Source organism: Oncorhynchus mykiss, chromosome 6 (assembly GCF_057628025.1).
Source record: "Oncorhynchus mykiss isolate SJ-2025 chromosome 6, ASM5762802v1, whole genome shotgun sequence".
Classification (NCBI taxonomy): domain Eukaryota; kingdom Metazoa; phylum Chordata; class Actinopteri; order Salmoniformes; family Salmonidae; genus Oncorhynchus; species Oncorhynchus mykiss.
The window spans coordinates 44,946,764-44,968,376 of NC_143027.1; the positions used below are offsets into that span (position 1 = coordinate 44,946,764).

A 21,613-nucleotide genomic window follows, 5' to 3' on the forward strand; every position below is an offset into this window, starting at 1 on the left:
AGTTTAGTGACGTAAAACACATTTTGTTGAAGTGGAGCGCGCCAAGAAAATTTTGCCGATTAGTGAAGCACTCTTTTCTTGCTAACTAAATCAACGATTCAAATGGCAACGACTAGCAAGATACCGTTGCAGTCAAGAAATTTGCCGTGGTAAGTTGAATCAGCTAGCTAGTTTACGTGTTGCCAGCAAGGTAGTTACGTTACGTTTAGCAGGATTTAGCTAGGGTTGTCACTAGTTAACACAGCCACAAACTCATAATTCTGCCTAAACCCCGCCCATTTCTACAAGATTTTAGACTTAACCACACTGCTAATCTTATGTCTATCTCTATTCATAAATGAAGACTACATAGCTAATTGTTGTAGCCAATGTTTATTTTGTGGCTGTGTAATGACTGTGGTTGTGTTATCTAGAGGAAACCTTTAGCTACTGTAGCTCGCCGAACTTCAATCAATGTTTCACTTGTGTGTGATGTGTATTTTCGCTGACTTGTAAACGTTATTGTCATGAACATCTTACCATGCATGTAAGATGTCAATGAATATGACGTTACTTTTCGTACCGCTCCCGCTGACTTATTGTCCGACACATACCAGCTCTAGCAAGAACTGGTCCCTAGCCCGACCGCGGTCCCGCAATGTTACGTTAAATGTATGTGACGCAGTCCCAGTCCCAGCAATTTTTCAACCCCTAGTCAAGATCAAAATGCTCAAAAGAGATTCTCACGTAGCCAAAATGTATTAGGCTATCGGTATTATTGGGCTTTATCAGCCAATAGGGTAGAGGTAGTTGGAAAGATAGTAGAGTTGGGGCGAAATATAGAAGAGCAAACTCTTGACTTGAGCTACATTTTACATAACATTTAGAAGCGGAACAATTTGCAAACTAAGGTAAAATAGATGTGTTATTAATATTTAATTCCTGTCAATGTTTCATATAATGTTTTTCTGAATCAAAACGGGCTTTAGGTGGGCGTGGCAAAGGGCGCAGTTTCCATATACCTACAGATGCACACGCGTTTTGCAGTATGTTGTTTTTGCCGGATGTCTAAACCCGATTTTCCCGTACGTGATGCACACGTGCTTCGCAAGGTCAGTTGGCGAAGATCAGCTGAGCCCTGTTCGACCAAAGCTAATATTAGAACAGATGAACGTTATTCTTTGGTCGTTTTACGGGTTTCATAGGCTGGCAGAGCTACCAACAGACTGGCGCGTACAATGGCGCATTACAACAATTAATTTATTTATATTCTTCTGTCACATTCATCTCTAGCAACATCAATACATTGAACTGGTTGTTTTCATATAGAGTACTGATTTCAAATCACTAGCTTGCCCAGCATGATCGCATGCTAAATTATGCACAGAACAGTTGTGTGTATTGATTTTGCACGCCATTATGTTGGCTGGTTTGCAGTACCCAAGTGTAGTAATGATGAATTGTCCCAGTGTCATTCTTACAAGAGACACATTTCCATTTACACACTCGTCATGATCATTTTGGCCTCTGTATGGTCCTTCCCAATAGATCACTTTTACTTCCATCTGTACCGCCGCATGGTAATGCCACACATTATTGGGCACAGACAACACCACAAAGGGCAGGATAATAGATAACTAAACATCACGCGAAGCAGCCACAACTGTCAGTATGAGTGAGTCTTTGAATGAGGAGATAGAGTTAAAACTGTCCAGTTTGAGTGTTTGTTGCAGCTGGTTCCAGTCGCTAGCTGCAGCAAACTGAAAAGAGGAGCGACCCCGGGATGTGTGTGCTTTGGGGACCTTCAAGAGAATGGGACTGGCAGAATGGGTCTTGTATGTGGAGGATGAGGGCTGCAGTAGGTATCTCAGATAGGGGGGAGTGAGGCCTAATAGGGTTTCATAAAGAAGCATCAACCAGTGGGTCTTGCGACGGGTATACAGAGATGACCAGTTTACAGAGGAGTATAGAATGCAGTGATGTGTCCTATAAGGAGCATTGGTGGCAAATCTGATGGCCGAATGGTAAAGAACATCTAGCCGCTCGAGAGAACCCTTACCTGCTGATCTATAAATTATGTCTCCATAATCTAGCATGGGTAAAATGGTCATCCGAATCAGGGTTAGTTTGGCAGCAGGGGATGAAAGAGGAGCGATTATGATAGAGGAAACCAAGTCTAGATTTAACCTTACCCCGCAGCTTTGATATGTGCTGAGAGAAGGACAGTGTACCGTCTAGCCATACTCCCAAATACTTGCATGAGGTGACGACCTCAAGCTCTAAACCCTCAGAAGTAGTAATCACATCTGTGGGGAGAGGGGCATTCTTCTTACCAAACTGCATGACCTTTGTTTTGGAGGTGTTCAGAACAAGGTTAATGGCATAGAAAGCTTGTTGTGCGCCACCATTGGGCACTCTGTTCACAACGTTGACATCAGCAAACCACTCGCCCCCACACGACTTCTGCAGTTATGAGGCCGGTTGGACGCACTGCCAAATTCTCTAAAATTACGTTGGAGTCGGCTTATGATATAGAGATTAACATTACATTCTCTGGCAACAGCTCTGCTGGACATTCCTGCAGTCAGCATGCCAATTTCATGCTCCCTCAAAACTTGAGACATCTGTGGCATTGTGTGACAAAACTGCACCTTTTAGAGTGGCATTTTATTGTCCCAAGCACAAGGTGCACATATGTAATGATAATGCTGCTTAATCAGCTTCTTGATATGCCACACCTGTCAGGTGGATAGATTATCTTGACAGAGAAAAAATGGTCACAAACAGGTATGTAAAACACATTTGTGCACAGAATGTGAGCGAAATAAGATTTTTATTTCAGCTCATGAAATATGGGACCAACACTTTACATGTTGCGTTATTTTTGTTTTGTGTAGTAACCGCAGTCTGCAGATAGACATTTTTTAATTTTTAGAGAACATTTTAGAGACCGCCATCTTGGTGGTGTAGAGACATTTTTGCATTTTAAAGCCAATTTCCTGCAGTTCTACACATTTTGTTTTTTGCTCAAACATTACACCTAAACAGCTAAATTCATTGTTTTTGGAATTTTCCATTTTCCCTGACTGTCTAGCTTCTTTTTTTTTGATGATTGTGGAGTTCTCAAAGATTATATTATAAAAAATACAGGTCCATTATCTTTTCTGCATACTTTATTTTAGTCGTTAATGTTTACAATGAAAGTGTTTTTCAATCCAAAATATTTTATATTTATTTATTTTTACTAGAGGTCGACCGATTATGATTTTTCAACACCGATACCGATTATTGGAGGACCAAAAAAGCAGATTGCCGATTAATCGGCCGATTAATTTTTTAAAAATTTGTAATAATGACAATTACAACAATACTGAATGAACACTTATTTGAACTTAATATAATACATAAATAAAAATCAATTTAGCCTAAAATAAATAATGAAACATGTTCAATTTGATTTAAATAATGCAAAAACAAAGTATTGGAGAAGTAAAAGTGCCATGTAAAAAAGCTAACGTTTGAGTTCCTTGCTCAGAACATGAGAACATATGAAAGTTGGTGGTTCCTTTTAACATGAGACTTCAATATTCCAAGGTAAGAGGTTTTAGGTTGTAGTAAATATAGTATTTATAGGACTATTTCTCTCTATACCATTTGTATTTACCTTTGACTATTGGATGTTCTTATAGGCACTATAGTATTGCCAGTGAAACAGTATAGCTTCCGTCCCTCTCCTCGCCCCTACCTGGGCTCGAACCAGGAACACATCGGCAACAGCCACCCTCGAAGCAGCGTTACCCATCGCTCCACAAAAGCCGCGGCCCTTGCAGAGCAAGGGGAATATCTACTCCAAGTCTCAGAGCGAGGGACGTTTGAAACGCTATTAGCGCGCACCCCGCTAACTAGCTAGCCATTTCACATCGTTTACACCAGCCATTAGGCTGATAGGCTTGAAGTCATAAACAGCGCTGCTGGCAAAACACACGAAAGTGCTGTTTGAATGAATGCTTACGAGCCTGCTGCTGCCTACCATCGCTCAGTCAGACTGCTCTATCAAATCATAGACTTAATTATAACATAATACACAGAAATACGAGCCTTTGGTCATTAATATGGTCGAATCCGGAAACTATCATTTCGAAAACAAAACGTTTTATATTTCAGTGAAATACGGAACCGTTCGGTATTTTATCTAACGGGTGGCATCCCTAAGTCTAAATATTCTTGTTACATTGCACAACCTTCAATGTTATGTCATAATTACGTAAAATTCTGGCAAATTAGTTCGCAATGAGCCAGGCTGCCCAAACTGTTGCATATACCCTGACTCTGCGTGCAATGAACGCAAGAAAAGTGACACAATTTCACCTGGTTAATATTGCCTGCTAACCTGGATTTCTTTTAGCTAAATATGCAGGTTTAAAAATATATACTTCTGTTTATTGATTTTAAGAAAGGCATTGGTGTTTATGGTTAGGTACAGTCCTCCAACGATTGTGCTTTTTTCACAAATGCGCTTTTGTTAAATCATCTCCCAGCATCAGTACGACAAAGATGTGCTTTTATTACAATATATAATGCATACTAAACAGAAAGACAACCATTGGAATTAATCATATTTTCAGCAGGAATGCAGCTCTCTATTCCCACCACCGCTTCCCTGACTCTAATGTAGCCACTATGCGCGGATGCTGGCTGACATTTTTGCACATATTTTTAGGGTTGAGAAATACAGACCACAGACCCTAGATGACTTGATTTTTCACAAGAACATATCAAGCACCAGTAAGTATGTTTTTGTTAATCTTTGAAACAGCAGGGACGGAACTACTATTGAAAACCTGACCCTTATCCATTCCAGCCACAATTCAATTGTATGGTTCAAGTGAATGTATTCCAAATAATGTTTTCATGCTCAAATAAACTATAACATGTTTTGCATAATTTCTATGTAATAACCCTGGCTTTCTTCAGTCCAGAAGTTTATCAGTGAGGACAGACTGCCACATCTCTTCTATGGACCTCCAGGTACAGGGAAGTCGTCTACTATTCTAGGTACTGCCAAGCAGCTCGACAAGGACAATGAGTTCAACGCTATGGTCTTGGAGGTACGCTCCAACTCAGCACGTAGAATTATCAGAAATAAATGTAACGCTCATAACACTTTACTTGAGGGTTGTCCTGTTTTCCAGTCAGCTAGATTGATTCTTAACATTTAAATGTTAGTGTGGGGCATAAAGAATTGTTCTCGGTTGAAATCAAGGTTATGTTCCAATTTACAGTGAATGCGGAGAGTATTCAGATCCCTTAACTTTTTCCACATTTCGTAACACACAATACCCCATAATGACAAAGCGAAAACGGGTTTTTAGATTTTTTTGCAAATAAAAAAAATATCTTATTTACGTAAGTATTCAGACCCTTTGCTATGAGACTCGAAATTGAGCTCAGCTGCATCCTTTTTCCATTGATCATCCTTGAGATGTTTCTATAACTTGATTGGAGTCCACCGGTGGTAAATTCAATTGATTGAACAATGTTTGCAAAGTTCCACACCTGTTTATATAAGTTCCCACAGTTGACAGCGCATGTCAGAGCAAATCCCGACAGTTGCTCTGACAGCCTTAGGTGTTCCTCTGTGGAGATGGGAGAACCTTCCAGAAGGACAACCATCTCTGCAGCACTCCACCAATCAGGCCTTTGTGGTAGATTCGCCAGATGGAAGCCACTCTTCAGTAAAAGGCACATGACAGCCCGCTTGGAATTTGCCAAAGGCACCTAAAGGACTCTCAGACCATGTGAAACAAGATTCTCTGGTCTGATGAAACCAAGATTTAACTATTTGGCCTGAATGCCAAGCATCACGTCTGGAAGAAACCTGCCACCATCCCTACAGTAAAGCGTGGTGGCAGCATCATGCTGTGAGGATGTTTTTCAGTGGCAGGGACTGGGAGACAAGTCAGGATCAAGGGAAGATGAACGGAGCAAAGTACAGAGAGATCTTTGATGAAAACCTGCTCCAGAGCACTCAGGACCTCAGACTGGGGTGAATGTTCATCTCCCAACAGGACAACGACCCTAAGCACACAGCCTAGACAAATCAGGAGTAGCTTCGGGACAAGTCTCTGAATGTCCTTGAGTAGCCCAGCCAGAACCCGGACTTGAACCTGATCGAAAATAGCTGTGCAGCGACGCTCCCCATCCAACCTGACAGAGCTTGAGAGAATCTGCAGAGAAGAATGGGAGAAACTCCCCAAATACAGGCGTGCCAAGCTTGTAGCGTCATACCCAAGAAGACTCAAGGCTGTAATTGCTGCCAAAGGTGTTTCAACAAAGTATTGAGTAAATGCTTATGTAAATATGATATTTCTGTTTTTTATTTTGAATTTATTTACAAAAATGTCTAAAAACCTGTTTTCACTTTGTCATCATGGGGTTTTGTGTGTAGATTGATGAGGGAAATAAACAATTGAATCAATTTTAGAATATGCTGTAACTGTCAAGCCTGCTCCCGCTCTTCCCCCCCTGGCTTTCGAGGGCGCCAGGCTCCCCAGCATTGTGCACTCCTGCTATCATCATTACACACACCTGCCCCCCCCCCCCCCCCCCCGTCACACGCATTAGAGATTATTGGACTCACCTGGGCTCAATCACCTCTGTCATTACCTTCTGTCTGGTTCCCTGCTCTGTTCCCTGCTTTTGCATTAATGTTTGTATGTCTTTGTATACCCGTGTGCTGACGCTGTTACTGTCCTGTTACCTGTCTGTTCCGCATTAAATGTTCAACACCCTGTACCTGCTTCTCATCTCTGGTGTCGGTCCTTACAGTAACGCCACAAAATGTGGAGAAAGTCAAGGGGTCTGAATACTTTCCAAATGCACTGTATCTGTTATTATAACAAATTATTGTTCTTACATGTTAATGCATTTATTTTAGCTAAACGTGTCCGACGACCGAGGTGTTGATGTTGTTTGAGGACCCATCCTGAGTTTTGCCAGCACCAGGACCATATTCAAGTAAGACAATAATAATAGTGGATGTGAATCTTTCCTTTCAAGCACAATTTGGTACGCATCTTGATACATGGGTTCTGATACGATAAAATAACAATTATTTTAGTTTGAATTGATTCAGTGAAATAGTTTGATTAGTGGAAGGAATCAATGCGATTCGGTTCAGGATTCAAAACGATTCGATGCACTAACATTTGTTGCATTAACACATTCATTTTACAGTACATATTAAATGCTGATGGCGCTCAGGAGCTGGGCCTTTCTAAACTGGATCTATCTGATCTGACTTCTCTGAGCTGAGTGACACTCTGTTTGTGTGAGTGAGTGCTTTACAGTGTATGGTGTGTGTATGACCCTGAGCTGAGCATTAGGGCAGACTGAGCATCTATAACTATCAGATTAGGTGGGGGACAGGCAATCTGAAATCCCCATCACCCACTGAATCACTTGCCATTTTAGCGGATACATTTTTTTTTTTGCATTTAAAATGTTAATATTTATCTTTAGAAATGAGCTTTGACTTAGCCAATTAATATAACACATATCTGTGATGAAGTCTGATTGGCCAAGCTTCAGATCAATCACTCCCACTTGAGTCCAGTTGCAGAAGAAGGTGTGTTTTAGTTAGGTTCTTTTCATAACGTATTATGGCTATAACAGTCTGTACTTTCTTTGTGCAGTCACAAAACCTATTTCAATGTTCTTGTCATTTCCTTGTTGTTCCTTGCATACCAAAATTGACATGCTAATAACTTCAGATCTATTGAATGCTCAAAAATATTTGAAATTCATGACTCAAAGTGAGAGACATAGCATAATTACACAATTATTCATTTGTTATGATGGATATCAGAAATACTCTTTGGAACTCTGTGTCCTTTGGAAAAAGTACAATATAAGGTATATGTCATTTTTTTTGCAGCTTTTCACTTTAGCAATCCGGTCCCTTGGTATCACCCAGGGCCTACACTCTGCAACATCTCTTTGTCGTGCTAACGTAAAGGGCCTCCCATTGATTGGGAACCATTTGGGGCAGCCTCCACCGAGGATAATTCCTTTGACATTCAAACTGTGGCCATTTGACGGCCGGGTTCTTTCTTAGCTGGGTGTCTTCCTGGATGACGTGAAGCCATTGAAGAAGAATGGGGATCTTTCTCCCCCATGGAGAGTTGTCTCCTATGAATTGAGGAGTTTTATTGTCACATTCAGTGGATAGGTTTAGTGAAATGTGTTGTTTTATGGGGTCAGCCATGGTAGTAGGGGGCCCCTGGAGCAAATTAGGGTTAAGTGCCTTGCTCAAGGGCACATCAACAGATTTTTCACCTTGTTGGCTCGGTTACTGGCCTAACGCTCTAACCGCTAGGTTACTTGCTGCCCTAGTAGAATGCCTCAATCCTGTGTTGACTGTAGATGTTGATTGGAAGAAGGTGTCCTTCCTAGTCAGACGGTGTGGACGAGGTCGTGGGGGGGTGACTCTGCTCTAACGCCTCAATCAGATCGACAGCGTCATTGCGTTTTGGTACACCAGCTTTGGATTTCGGCCCCTTCTCAAAAGTGAAGGGTTTTGACTTTTTTAAACTTTATGGAGGAGAGCTCTTCTCCCGCTCCAACCGAGTGCAGCTTGCAAAATTATTGCTGTCCTTCTTGTGAAATTACAACTTTACCCTGTTCATGTACAAATGACCAATGCACTGACGACTGTTTAAAGCAAAACTACCAAAGCTATTTCTTATGGTGAACACGCCAATCGAAAAGCCCCAATCAGCAGTTAGATGCGAGTTGCGTCCACTCCGATAGCCTAGCCTACACAACTTCACTGGTAAAACACCATTTTCTACACCGCATTTGGTAACAATGACTGAGCAAATTACATTGGATGTCACCCAACTAATAAAGCCTATGATTTGACATTGCGAAAACCATTTTACAAGCATTTGAATGCGGAAGGTGCTGCACAGATGTACAAGTATTAGATCAGGGATAAGCCTACCTCTCGTTGGCACGAGCAGCTATGCTCTGTGCGCACAGCTGTTAACTGACTTCGAGATCAGTGACTGTCATGCACATTTACATGCTTAATTAAATTTTGGCTAATGGGTGAGATGATGCATAAATTCAGTCACAAAAGATTAGAAGTATTTTCAGGGGGGGTACAATTAAATGAGTAAAACATTTTAGTGAACTGGCTGTTCATAATGTTTGAATTAATTTTCTGATGACGCATGCAACTTTTGAATCGGTTTGGGCTCCCGTGGACCCGGCACACTCCTATCTTAAACGATCCATATCGGTAAATCGTTACAATCCCTAACAATAATCCTTTTAGAGAAGTAGGTATTTTAGCTACCATATCGCAATCAGTTTCCCAGTCTTTTCAGCAAGGACAAGGGAATGTATGTTTCATGATTAGCGACTCATGGTGTAATTGTAACAGCATACAAGAACTCAAGTCCTTTCGTTCACCTGACCTATAATTCCTCACAATCAAATGCCGACCGTATTATCTCCCAAGAGAATTCTCCTCTGTTAATGTCACAGCTGTGTATATCCCCCCTCAAGCCATTACCACGGCCCTCGATGAACCTCCCTGGACTTTATGCAAACTGGATACCATATATCCTATGGCTGCATTTATTGTAGCGGGGGACTTTAACAAAGCAAATTTGAGAACAAGGCTACCTACATTCTATCAGCAAACTCTGAATCACTGCTACTCTTTCTTCTGCGATGCAGACAAGGCCCTCCCCCGCCCTCCTTTTGGCAAATCTGACCACGACTCCAATTTGTTCCTTCCTATAGGCATAAAATCAAACAGGATGTACCCGTGTTAAGTAATATTCAACGCTGGTCTGACCAATCGGAATCAATAAGACATTTAAACGTGTTAAACCTCGCAAGGCTGCCAGCCCAGAAAGCATCCCTAGTCGCGTCCTCCGAGCATGCTCAGACCAGCTGGCTGGTATGTTTACGTAAATATTCCATCTCTCCCTGTCCCAGTCTGCTGTCTCCACATGCTTAAAGATGGCCACAATTGTTCCTGTACCCAAGAAGGCAAAGGTAACTGCACTAAATTACTATCGCCCCGTAGCACTCACATCTGTCATCATGAAGTGCTTAGACCCACTTCAATTTGCTTACCTCCCCAATAGGTCCACAGACGATGCAATCGCCATAACACTGCCCAATCCCATCTGGACAAGAGGAATACCTATGTAAGAATGCTGTTCATTGACTATAGCTCAGCATTCAACACCATAGTACCCTCAAAGCTCGTCATCAAGCTCGAGACCCTGGGTCTCGACCCCGCCCTGTGCAACTGGGCACTGGACTTCCTGACGGGCCGCCCCCAGGTGGTGAGGGTAGGCAACAACATCTCCTCCCCGCTGATCCTCAACACTGGGGCCCCACAAGGGTGCGTTCTGAGCCCTCTCCTGTACTCCCTGTTCACCCACGACTGCGTGGCCACGCACGCCTCCAACTCAATCATCAAGTTTGCGGACGACACAACAGTGGTAGGCTTGATTACCAACAACGACGAGACGGCCTACAGGGAGGAGGTGAGGGCCCTCGGAGTGTGGTGTCAGGAAAATAACCTCACACTCAACGTCAACAAAACTAAGGAGATGATTGTGGACTTCAGGAAACAGCATAGGGAACACCCCCCTATCCACATCGATGGAACAGTAGTGGAGAGGGTAGCAAGTTTTAAGTTCCTCGGCATACACATCACAGACAAACTGAATTGGTCCACTCACACAGACAGGCGCATCAGCGCCTCAACCTCAGGAGGCTGAAGAAATTTGGCTTGTCACCAAAAGCACTCACAAACTTCTACAGATGCACAATCGAGAGCATCCTGTCGGGCTGTATCACCGCCTGGTACGGCAACTGCTCCGCCCTCAACCGTAAGGCTCTCCAGAGGGTAGTGAGGTCTGCACAACGCATCACTTGGGGCAAACTACCTGCCCTCCAGGACACCTACACCACCCGATGTCACAGGAAGGCCATAAAGATCATCAAGGACATCAACCACCCGAGCCACTGCCTGTTCACCCCGCTATCATCCAGAAGGCGAGGTCAGTACAGGTGCATCAAAGCTGGGACCGAGAGACTGAAAAACAGCTTCTATCTCAAGGCCATCAGACTGTTAAACAGCCACCACTAACATTGAGTGGCTGCTGCCAACACACTGACACTGACTCAACTCCAGCCACTTTAATAATGGGAATTGATGGGAAATGATGTAAATATATCACTAGCCACTTTAAACAATGCTACCTTATATAATGTTACTTACCCTACATTATTCATCTCATATGCATACGTATATACTGTACTCTATCATCGGCTGTATTCTTATGTAATACATGTATCACTAGCCACTTTAACTATGCCACTTTGTTTACATACTCATCTCATATGTATATACTGTACTCGATACCATCTACTGCCTATGCTGCTCTGTACCATCACTCATTCATATATCCTTATGTACATATTCTTTATCCCCTTACACTGTGTACAAGACAGTAGTTTTGGAATTGTTAGTTAGATTACTTGTTATTACTGCATTGTCGGAACTAGAAGCACAAGCATTTCGCTACACTCGCATTAACATCTGCTAACCATGTGTATGTGACAAATAACATTTGATTTGATTTGATTTGATTTTAACCATGTGTATGCTACCAATTACATTTTATTTGAACACATGATTATTTAAAGTCCCCGTATCCTACACAGGCAGCCCTTACTTCAATTCACAAAATGTGTATTTATTTTTTTGGTCTTTGTCTTCCAAGAAGGGTTTCAAGTTGGTGATACTGGACGAGGCCGATACTATGACCCGGGATGCCCAGAATGCATTGCGGCGAGGTAACCATCTGCTTTGATGTGCTCACCTGCTGTGCACCAACTGGCCAAATGAGCTGCCTGCCAGCTATCCAGTCATTTCCAGTCATTCTCACTGATTAAAAGATGTGCTTACTGTAACATGAGATAAGACGACAAACATGAGACGACAAACAAAATGTTGAATGCATTTAGAAGGGGGATACTGCATATTACCCTGTTATTACTGCTAATGATTTACAATATGAATGTGTTGCAATTGCTTGTAATAGATCCCACTGATTTAACAGCGGGTTAATATTTTGTATTTTACATTTTTATGAGGTTATGTCCGCTGATCTTCAGAACATTGACATCCATTTCTCCCTTCCTCTCTCTCCTCTTGCTTCCTCTCCATTATCGATCTCCTCCCCCTCTACCTCGCTCTTCCACTCCTACAGTCATTGAGAAGTACGCAGAGAACACACATTCTGCCTGATCTATAACTCCAGATGCACCAGGTTCCGTCCTGTCTCAGGACCAGATGATCCCCAGGCTGGAGTATGTTATTCAACAGGAGAGGTGAGGGGGTCTAGAGAGGCCCGAGGGTATCTGGAGGGGCAGGCTTTTAGTGTCCCAGAAAGACACTCTGTGCTGGGTTTTATTCTTGCCTTTTAATCAGAGGCGTGTCTGATCTTGTCCCCGCAGCATTGATATAACTCCAGATGGAATAAAAGCTATTGTGACCCTATCATCGGGAGACATGAGAAGATCACTCAACGTACTGCAGGTACGGAAAAACCTATTACCAGTGTGTAGCTAAATGTAGTCAATTGCATCACAGTGTTCAGTTTTTATTGCTGATCAAAATGAATGAATGTATGAACTATTGCTGGTCACCAATATGTAATATTGATATTAGTAGCATTTTTTCGATTTCACGTTGATGTATCAGTTTGTAAAAAATACATTCTAACTGTGTGAATGTTCACTTTTCTGTAAAGTCTAGACTTCTGCTTGTGGATTGCCCATTGGGACTGGTGTAAATGTTCTGGTAGCATAAACCTACCTAACCAGTTTGAACACAATGGGAAGCCCACAGTTGATGGCCCATCAGCAGGCAATTAAATATGCTAATTCAAGAACCTGCCTTGTGAGAAGGTCTGTGAGAGGGTTTTTTGCATACAGGAACAGTCATTTATACTTTTTTACAGAACAGTGTAGGTTAAAGCTAGAATCCTTAATTTCAAAATATCAAAGTGCCTCCCCGCCTCTGTTTTGGTAAAAAGCTGAGGGATGGGCCTGGATAAATGTAACCACTGTCAAATTCGTAGACCGAGCTGCCTAAGGGTGCAACATTTGAGTTTTAATCATGTTTTGAGGCTATACTGTTTTTATTTACATTGTTTACAAACATTGGAGTAAAACAAGCTGATATTTTGGTTTCTGATGGGGTATGATAGTTGAACTAAGCTCATGAGGTATTTATGTTATATTCTCAAAGAATCAATGGGTATATATCATTAATGTATAAGTCCAAAAATGGATGTAGCAACTAAGGATTATAGCTTTAAAGACGTCCTCCAGAGATTTTTTTAATGTTCCTGTTGAAAAGCGATATCTTAAATAATGTACGCATTAAAGGTAAAACAATATGTTTTGAGCAGAATAGTGTTTGTTTTTTAGACATAACTGCAAACTTTTAAGGAGTAAGGCATTCAAGGAGTTGATGTCATCGGCCTCCCACTTGCTTGAGGAACAATAGAGGACAAAATAGGAAAGGCCTACCCACTGGTGTCAGATCATACCTGGACCACCTATTGAGATGTACCTTTTGTTAAGTAAATTGGGTGTTTAATGAGGTCAAAAGGAGACTAGAGTAGGACCTCCTGTCATGTAGGTTGTTGATCATCGCTAGACAGCCATTTTCAAGTCTTGCCATAGATATTCAAGCCCATTTTATGTCAAACTGTAACTAGGCCACTCTGGGACATCGTCTTGGTAAGCAACTCCAGTGTATATTTGGCCTTGTGTTTTAGGTTGTTGTCCTACTCAAAGGTGATTTTATTTTTTCCCAGTATCTGTTGGAAAGCAGACTGAACCAGGTTTTCCGTTAGGATTTTCCCTGTGCTTAGCTCTATTCCATTTATTTTTATCCTCAAACTCCCTAGTCCTTGACGGTGACAAGCATACCCATAACATGATGCAGCCCACACCGTGCTTGAAAATATGAAGAGTGGTACTCAGTGACGTGTTGTGTTGGATTTGTCCCAAACATAATGCTTTGTATTCAGGACATAAAGTACATTTCTTTGCCACATGTTTTTGTTGTATTTAAGTGGCTTATTGCAAACAGGATGCATGTTTTTGAATATTTTTTTATTCTGTACAGGCTTATTTCTTTTCACTTGGATTAGTATTTTGGAGTAACTACAGTGTTGTTTACCCATGCTTAGTTTTCTCCTATTACTGCCATGTAATTGTTTAACGTCACCATTGATTGGCCTAATGGTGAAGTCTCTGAGCAGTTTCCTTCCTCTCCGGCAACTTAGATAGGAAGGATTCCTGTATCTTTGTAGTGACTGGGTGTATTGATATCCAAAGTGTTATTAATAATGTCTGCTTTTTTTCCTTTTTTTTACCCATCTTCCAATACTTTGCAAGGCATTGAACAACCTCCCTGGTCTTTGTGGTTAAATCTTTGTTTGAAATTCCCTGCTCGACTAAGGGACCGTACAGATACCTTTTTTTATGAGGTAATCGTTCAAAAAACATGTTAAACACTATTTTTGCACACAGTGAGTCCATGCAACTTATTATGACTTGTTAAGCACACTTCTACTCGTAAACGTATTTAGACTTGTCATAACCAAGGGGTTGAATACTTAAGACATATCATTTATTTTATTTTAAATTAATTAGTAAACATTTCCAAAAACATAATTACACTTTATGGGGTATTGGGGTATTGTGTAGGACAGTGACACAAAATCTCAATTTAATACATTTTTAATTCAGACTGTAACATAACAAAATGTAGAAAAAGTCCATGGGTGTGAATACTTTCTGAAGGCAATGTATATTGAATTGTCATGTTATATTTGGTAAATCTATTCTAAACAGACACAGTATATGAGAGAAGACCTACCAGGCCAGAATTTGATACTATCTGCACTGTGACTAGATGTTTTCTTGGTCTGGTGTCCTGGGAGACCCCTCGCGGTTGCCATGACTACCGGTGTTTTCACGGTAGGAGGAATGTCTTGCCCTCGGTAGTGTGGTACGCACCACTACTGCTACGATTTTGCATTGAAATGACCAATATAGCGAGATTTCGTTTTTTATGATTATGAATAATTGTCTTATTTCTGAGGTTATGTATTTCTGTTCTTACGTAACTATCTTGGCAGATTCATCAGGCCTTACCATAGAGGACTTTATAGTTATTTATAATTCTCGTCAATTTTATGATACACTTCTGTAGGGTATATTAAAGAGGTGTCCCTCGATATATAAAGAGGCAATGGTGATAATGTGATAAGTGGTTTGGTTATTAGTTATGAAATATACGGGGCACCGTCCATAATCTTGAGGCTATGGAAAAAATCTGGTCTTAAATTAATCTTTTATCAATTATCATCCAACTTTCTGAAGACATCGTAAATACTTTTGAACTGTTTGGTACCAGAACCATACGCTTGTAAACACGCAACATATACTAACAGATAAAACGATGCAAACTGTAAAATGATGCAGAATAAAATAATGGGGTTGCCTGAGTGGAAAACAGGAATGGGAGAGCTACATGTAAGTCAGCGCTAAAGCAGCACAGATGCAACACTTGGCAAAAGGTATAGGCAGAGGCATACATTTGAAAGAGAATGGCTCGTCTGTGGTACATCATACATTTATTTTATTTGAACCTTTATTTTAACTAGGCAAGTCAGTTAAGAACAAATTCTTATTTACAATGACTGTCTACCCCTGACCAAACCCTAACCCGGACAACGCTGGGCCAATTGTGTGCCGCCCTATGGGATTCTAGGCTTGTGATACAGCCTAGAATCGAACCAGGGTCTGTAGTGACGCCTCTAGCACTGAGATGCAATGCCTTAGACCGCTGCGCCAGTCGGGAGCCTAGATGATGATCTAGTGATCCATTAGCATTTTCACTGTAGCAGTCCGGTCCCTAAAAAGTGCAGTACATTAATCAATACACAAAATCATAAGATTAGGCCTACAGTTTAACACCAATGCATTTGAGGAAAGTAAGGCAATCCACTTGTATACTTATTCATCTGTGTTGAAGTCTGATTGGCCAAGCTTCAGATCACTCACTCACTCACTCACTTGAGTCCAGGTGTGAAAGAAGGTGTGGTTTAGTTAGGTTCAGTTCATATATATATATATATATATATATATATATATATATATATATTATGTCCATAACGGTCTGTACCTTCTTTGTGCAGTCACAAAATCTATTTAAATTTCATGTAATTTCCTTGTGGTTGACATGGCAATAACTTAATATTCATGATTGCTTGAAAATATCTGAAATTCATTACACAACGTGAAAGACATACAGAATTACAGTCAGTAATTTGTTACGATGGCTATCAGAAATAATAGTTTGTGTCTTTTCATTGTAGTCGTCCAGTCCCTTGGTATTACCCAGGGTCTTCACTCTGCTACGTCTCTTCATTGTGCAAACGTAAAGGACCTACTATTGATTGAGAACCATTTGGGGCAGACTCCACCGAAGCTAATTCCTTTGACATTCAAACTGTGGCCATTTGACGGCAGGGTTCTTTCTTAGCTGGGTGTCTTCCTGGATGAAGTGAAGCCATTGAAGAAGAATGGGGATCTTTCTCCCCATGGAGAGGTGTCTCCTGTGATTTAAGGAGATTGGTTAATGCCTCAGCCCTGTCTTGATTGTAGATTTAACATATTTTGATTGGAATAAGGTGTCCTTCCTGGTCAGACAAGGACGGTGTGTGGGGGGGTCAGACCGACAGCGCCATTGCGTTTTGGTACACCTGAAGTACATTCATCTCCAGCAGAACACCGTGTTTGCCTTACAGCATTGCGTTGCAGAGGCAGTTGCAGTGCGTTCTGTGTGTGTGTGTGTGTGCCTTCGGAAAGTATTCAGACCCCTTGACTTTTCCACATTTTGTTACGTTGTTACGTCAATCCACACACAATACCCCATAACGACAAAGCGAAAACTGTTTTTTAGAAATGTGTGCAAATGTATGGGGGAAAAAACACCTTATTTACACAAGTATTCCGGCCCTTTGCTATGAGACACAAAATTTAAAACATTCTCAAACCAGAAACCGTGGATTGATGGCAGCATTCGCAGACCACTGCTTTTAATCAGGGCAGGGTGACCGGAAACATGACCGAATACAAACAGTGTAGCTATTCCCTCCGCAAGGCAATCAAACAAGCTACGCGTCAGTATAGAGACAAAGTAGAATCTCAATTCAATGGCTCAGACACAAGAGGTACAGTGCCTTGCGAAAGTATTCGGCCCCCTTGAACTTTGGGACCTTTTGCCACATTTCAGGCTGCAAACATAAAGATATAAAACTGTATTTTTTTGTGAAGAATCAACAACAAGTGGGACACAATCATGAAGTGGAACGACATTTATTGGATATTTCAAACTTTTTTAACAAATCAAAAACTGAAAAATTGGGCGTGCAAAATTATTCAGCCCCTTTACTTTTAGTGCAGCAAACTCTCTCCAGAAGTTCAGTGAGGATCTCTGAATGATCCAATGTTGACCTAAATGACTAATGATGATAAATACAATCCACCAGTGTGTAATCAAGTCTCCGTATAAATGCACCTGCACTGTGATAGTCTCAGAGGTCCGTTAAAAGCGCAGAGAGCATCATGAAGAACAAGGAACACACCAGGCAGGTCCGAGATACTGTTGTGAAGAAGTTTAAAGCCGGATTTGGATACAAAAAGATTTCCCAAGCTTTAAACATCCCAAGGAGCACTGTGCAAGCGATAATATTGAAATGGAAGGAGTATCAGACCACTGCAAATCTACCAAGACCTGGCCGTCCCTCTAAACTTTCAGCTCATACAAGGAGAAGACTGATCAAAGATGCAGCCAAGAGGCCCATGATCACTCTGGATGAACTGCAGAGATCTACAGCTGAGGTGGGAGACTCTGTCCATAGGACAACAATCAGTCGTATATTGCACAAATCTGGCCTTTATGGAAGAGTGGCAAGAAGAAAGCCATTTCTTAAAGATCCATAAAAAGTGTTGTTTAAAGTTTGCCACAAGCCACCTGGGAGACACACCAAACATGTGGAAGAAGGTGCTCCGGTCAGATGAAACCAAAATTGAACTTTTTGGCAACAATGCAAAACGTTATGTTTGGCGTAAAAGCAACACAGCTGAACACACCATCCCCACTGTCAAACATGGTGGTGGCAGCATCATGGTTTGGGCCTGCTTTTCTTCAGCAGGGACGGGGAAGATGGTTAAAATTGATGGGAAGATGGATGGAGCCAAATACAGGACCATTCTGGAAGAAAACCTGATGGAGTCTGCAAAAGACCTGAGACTGGGACGGAGATGAAAAGAACTGAAAACTGCTGTTCACAAATGCTCTCCATCCAACCTCACTGAGCTTGAGCTGTTTTGCAAGGAGGAATGGGAAAACATTTCAGTCTCTCGATGTGCAAAACTGATAGAGACATACCCCAAGCGACTTACAGCTGTAATCGCAGCAAAAGGTGGCGCTACAAAGTATTAACTTAAGGGGGCTGAATAATTTTGCACGCCCAATTTTTCAGTTTTTGATTTGTTAAAAAAGTTTGAAATATCCAATAAATGTCGTTCCACTTCATGATTGTGTCCCACTTGTTGTTGATTCTTCACAAAAAATACAGTTTTATATCTTTATGTTTGAAGCCTGAAATGTGGCAAAAGGACGCAAAGTTCAAGGGGGCCGAATACTTTCGCAAGGCACTGTATGTGGCAGGGTCTACAGTCAATCACGGATTACAAAAAGAAAACCAGCCCCGTCATGGACCAGGATGTCTTGCTACCAGGCAGACTAAATAACTTTTTTGCCCGCTTTGAGGGCAATACAGTGCCACTGACACGGCCCGCAACCAAAACATGCGGACTCTCTTTCACTGCAGCCGACGTGAGGAAAACATTTAAGCGTGTTAACCCTCGCAAGGCTGCAGGCCCAGACGGCATCCCCAGCCGCGCCCTTAGAGAATGCGCAGACCAGCTGGCTGGTGTGTTTACGGACATCTTCAATCAATCCCTATCCCAGTCTGTTGTTCCCACATGCTTCAAGAGGGCCACAATTGTTCCTGTTCCCAAGAAAGCTAAGGTAACTGAGCTAAACGACTCCCGCCCCGTAGCACTCACTTCCGTCATCATGAAGTGCTTTGAGAGACTAGTCAAGGACCATATCACCTCCACCCTACCTGACACCCTAGACCCACCGCCCAAATAGGTCCACAGACGATGCAATCTCAACCACACTGCACACTGCCCTAACCCATCTGGACAAGAGGAATACCTATGTGAGAATGCTGTTCATCGACTACAGCTCGGCATTTAACACCATAGTGCCCTCCAAGCTCGTAATCAAGCTCGAGACCCTGGGTCTCGACCCCGCCCTGTGCAACTGGGTACTGGACTTCCTGACGGGCCGCCCCCAGGTGGTGAGGGTAGGCAACAACATCTCCACCCCGCTGATCCTCAACACTGGGACCCCACAAGGGTGCGTTCTGAGCCCTCTCCTGTACTCCCTGTTCACCCACGACTGTGTGGCCACGCACGTCTCCAACTCAGAGTTGAATTTAACGGCTGTAGAAGGTGTCCAATTGGACTAGCTTCAGGTCTTAGCTGTAAATTAAATATGATTTAAGTTTGCGGACGACACAACAGTGGTAGGCTTGATTACCAACAACGACGAGACGGCCTACAGGGAGGAGGTGAGGGCCCTCGGAGTGTGGTGTCAGGAAAATAACCTCACACTCAACGTCAACAAAACTAAGGAGATGATTGTGGACTTCAGGAAACAGCATAGGGAACACCCCCCTATCCACATCGATGGAACAGTAGTGGAGAGGGTAGTAAGTTTTAAAGTCCTCGGCGTACACATCACAGACAAACTGAATTGGTCCACCCACACAGACAGCATCGTGAAGAAGGCGCAGCAGCGCATCTTCAACCTCAGGCGTCTGAAGAAATTTGGCTTGTCTCCAAAAGCACTCACAAACTTCTACAGATGCACAATCGAGAGCATCCTGTCGGGCTGTATCACCGCCTGGTACGGTAACTGCTCCGCCCACAACCGTAAGGCTCTCCAGAGGGTAGTGAGGTCTGCACAACGCATCACCGGGGGCAAACTACCTGCCCTCCAGGACACCTACACCACCCGATGTCACAGGAAGGCCATAACTGCCTGTTCACCCCGCTATCATCCAGAAGGCGAAGTCAGTACAGGTGCATCAAAGCTGGGACCGAGAGACTGAAAAAGAGCTTCTATCTCAAGGCCATCAGACTGTTAAACAGCCACCACTAACATTGAGTGGCTGCTGCCAACACACTGACTCAACTCCAGCCACTTTAATAATGGGAATTGATGGGAAATGATGTAAAATATATCACTAGCCACTTTAAACAATGCTACCTAATATAATGTTTACATACCCTACATTATTCATCTCATATGTATACGTATTTACTGTACTCTATATCATCTACTGCATCTTTATGTAGTACATGTATCACTAGCCACTTTAACTATGCCACTTTGTTTAAATACTCATCTCATATGTATATACTGTACTCAATACCATCTACTGTATCTTGCCTATGCCGCTCTGTACCATCACTCATTCATATATCTTTATGTACATATTCTTTATCCCCTTTCACTTGTGTCGTTTTGGAATTGTTAGCTAGATTACTTGTTGGTTATTACTGCATTGTCGGAACTAGAAGCACAAGCATTTCGCTACACTCGCATTAACATCTGCTAACCATGTGTATGTGACAAATAAAATTTGATTTGATTTGAGAGGATCTTCAGAGAAGAATGGGAGAAACTCCCCAATTAAAGGTGTGCCAAGCTTGTAGGGTCATACCCAAGAAGACTCAATGCTGTAATCGCTGCCAAAGGTGATTCAACAAAGTACTGAGTAAAGGGTTTTGAATACTTATGTAAATAGAATATTTCTGTTTTTTATTTGTAATAAATTAGATACAATTTCAAAACCTGTTTTTTCTTTTGTCATTTATGGAGTATTGTGTGTAGATGAGGGGGGAAATATAATTGTATCAATTTAAAAATAAGGCTGTAACGTAACAATGTGGGAAAAGTAATGTGGTCTGAATACTTTCTGAAGGTATCCAAGGTATGCATTAAATTGCATGTGTACATTTCCCAAAAAACATGCGACTGTATGCACAAGTGTGGTAGATACATTAATTCAGTATAGTTGCATAGCTACTAGGGCTGTTACAATATCAGTATCGTAATATTTTTTTCATGGGAAACCATGAAGCAGACCTAATTCTTTGGTACTTTAAAAACCTATGGAAAATGTGTGCTATAGCTTAGAAAATAAATAAATATGACTCCAAAAAAACAGCCCAACTCTAGGGCTGTTTTCCTGAAGAAGTTAAATCCACTTTTTTTGTTTCCTTCATGATACTAACGAGTTTCGAGATACTGGTATCATCCCGGCTGAATGTTCCGCATCATCGATGCTGTCGGTCTGAGGCGTAGGAT

General features: G+C 41.9%; 1 protein-coding gene across 5 annotated transcripts in view; it reads left to right on the forward strand.

Moving 5' to 3' along the window:
* Positions 1-21,613, forward strand: part of LOC110526020 (putative RNA-directed DNA polymerase from transposon BS) — a 22,316-nt gene continuing 703 nt past the window's right edge. Inside the window, exons 1-8 of one of the 5 annotated variants that reach the window (XR_016496689.1) lie at positions 1-149; positions 4,700-4,764; positions 4,954-5,087; positions 6,917-6,996; positions 9,991-10,050; positions 11,799-11,868; positions 12,285-12,405; positions 12,532-12,613. Coding sequence is in view for 2 of the 5 variants with exons in the window: in XM_090237982.1 (XP_090094108.1) it covers positions 10,015-10,050; positions 10,143-10,787 (681 nt within the window). In the remaining 3 variants the exon portion in view is untranslated. Of the gene's footprint in view, positions 150-4,699; positions 4,765-4,953; positions 5,088-6,916; positions 10,051-10,142; positions 11,869-12,284; positions 12,406-12,531; positions 12,614-21,613 lie in introns of those variants that run through there. The other 4 variants (XM_090237982.1, XR_016496688.1, XM_090237983.1 and 1 more) reach the window with 4 other exon arrangements.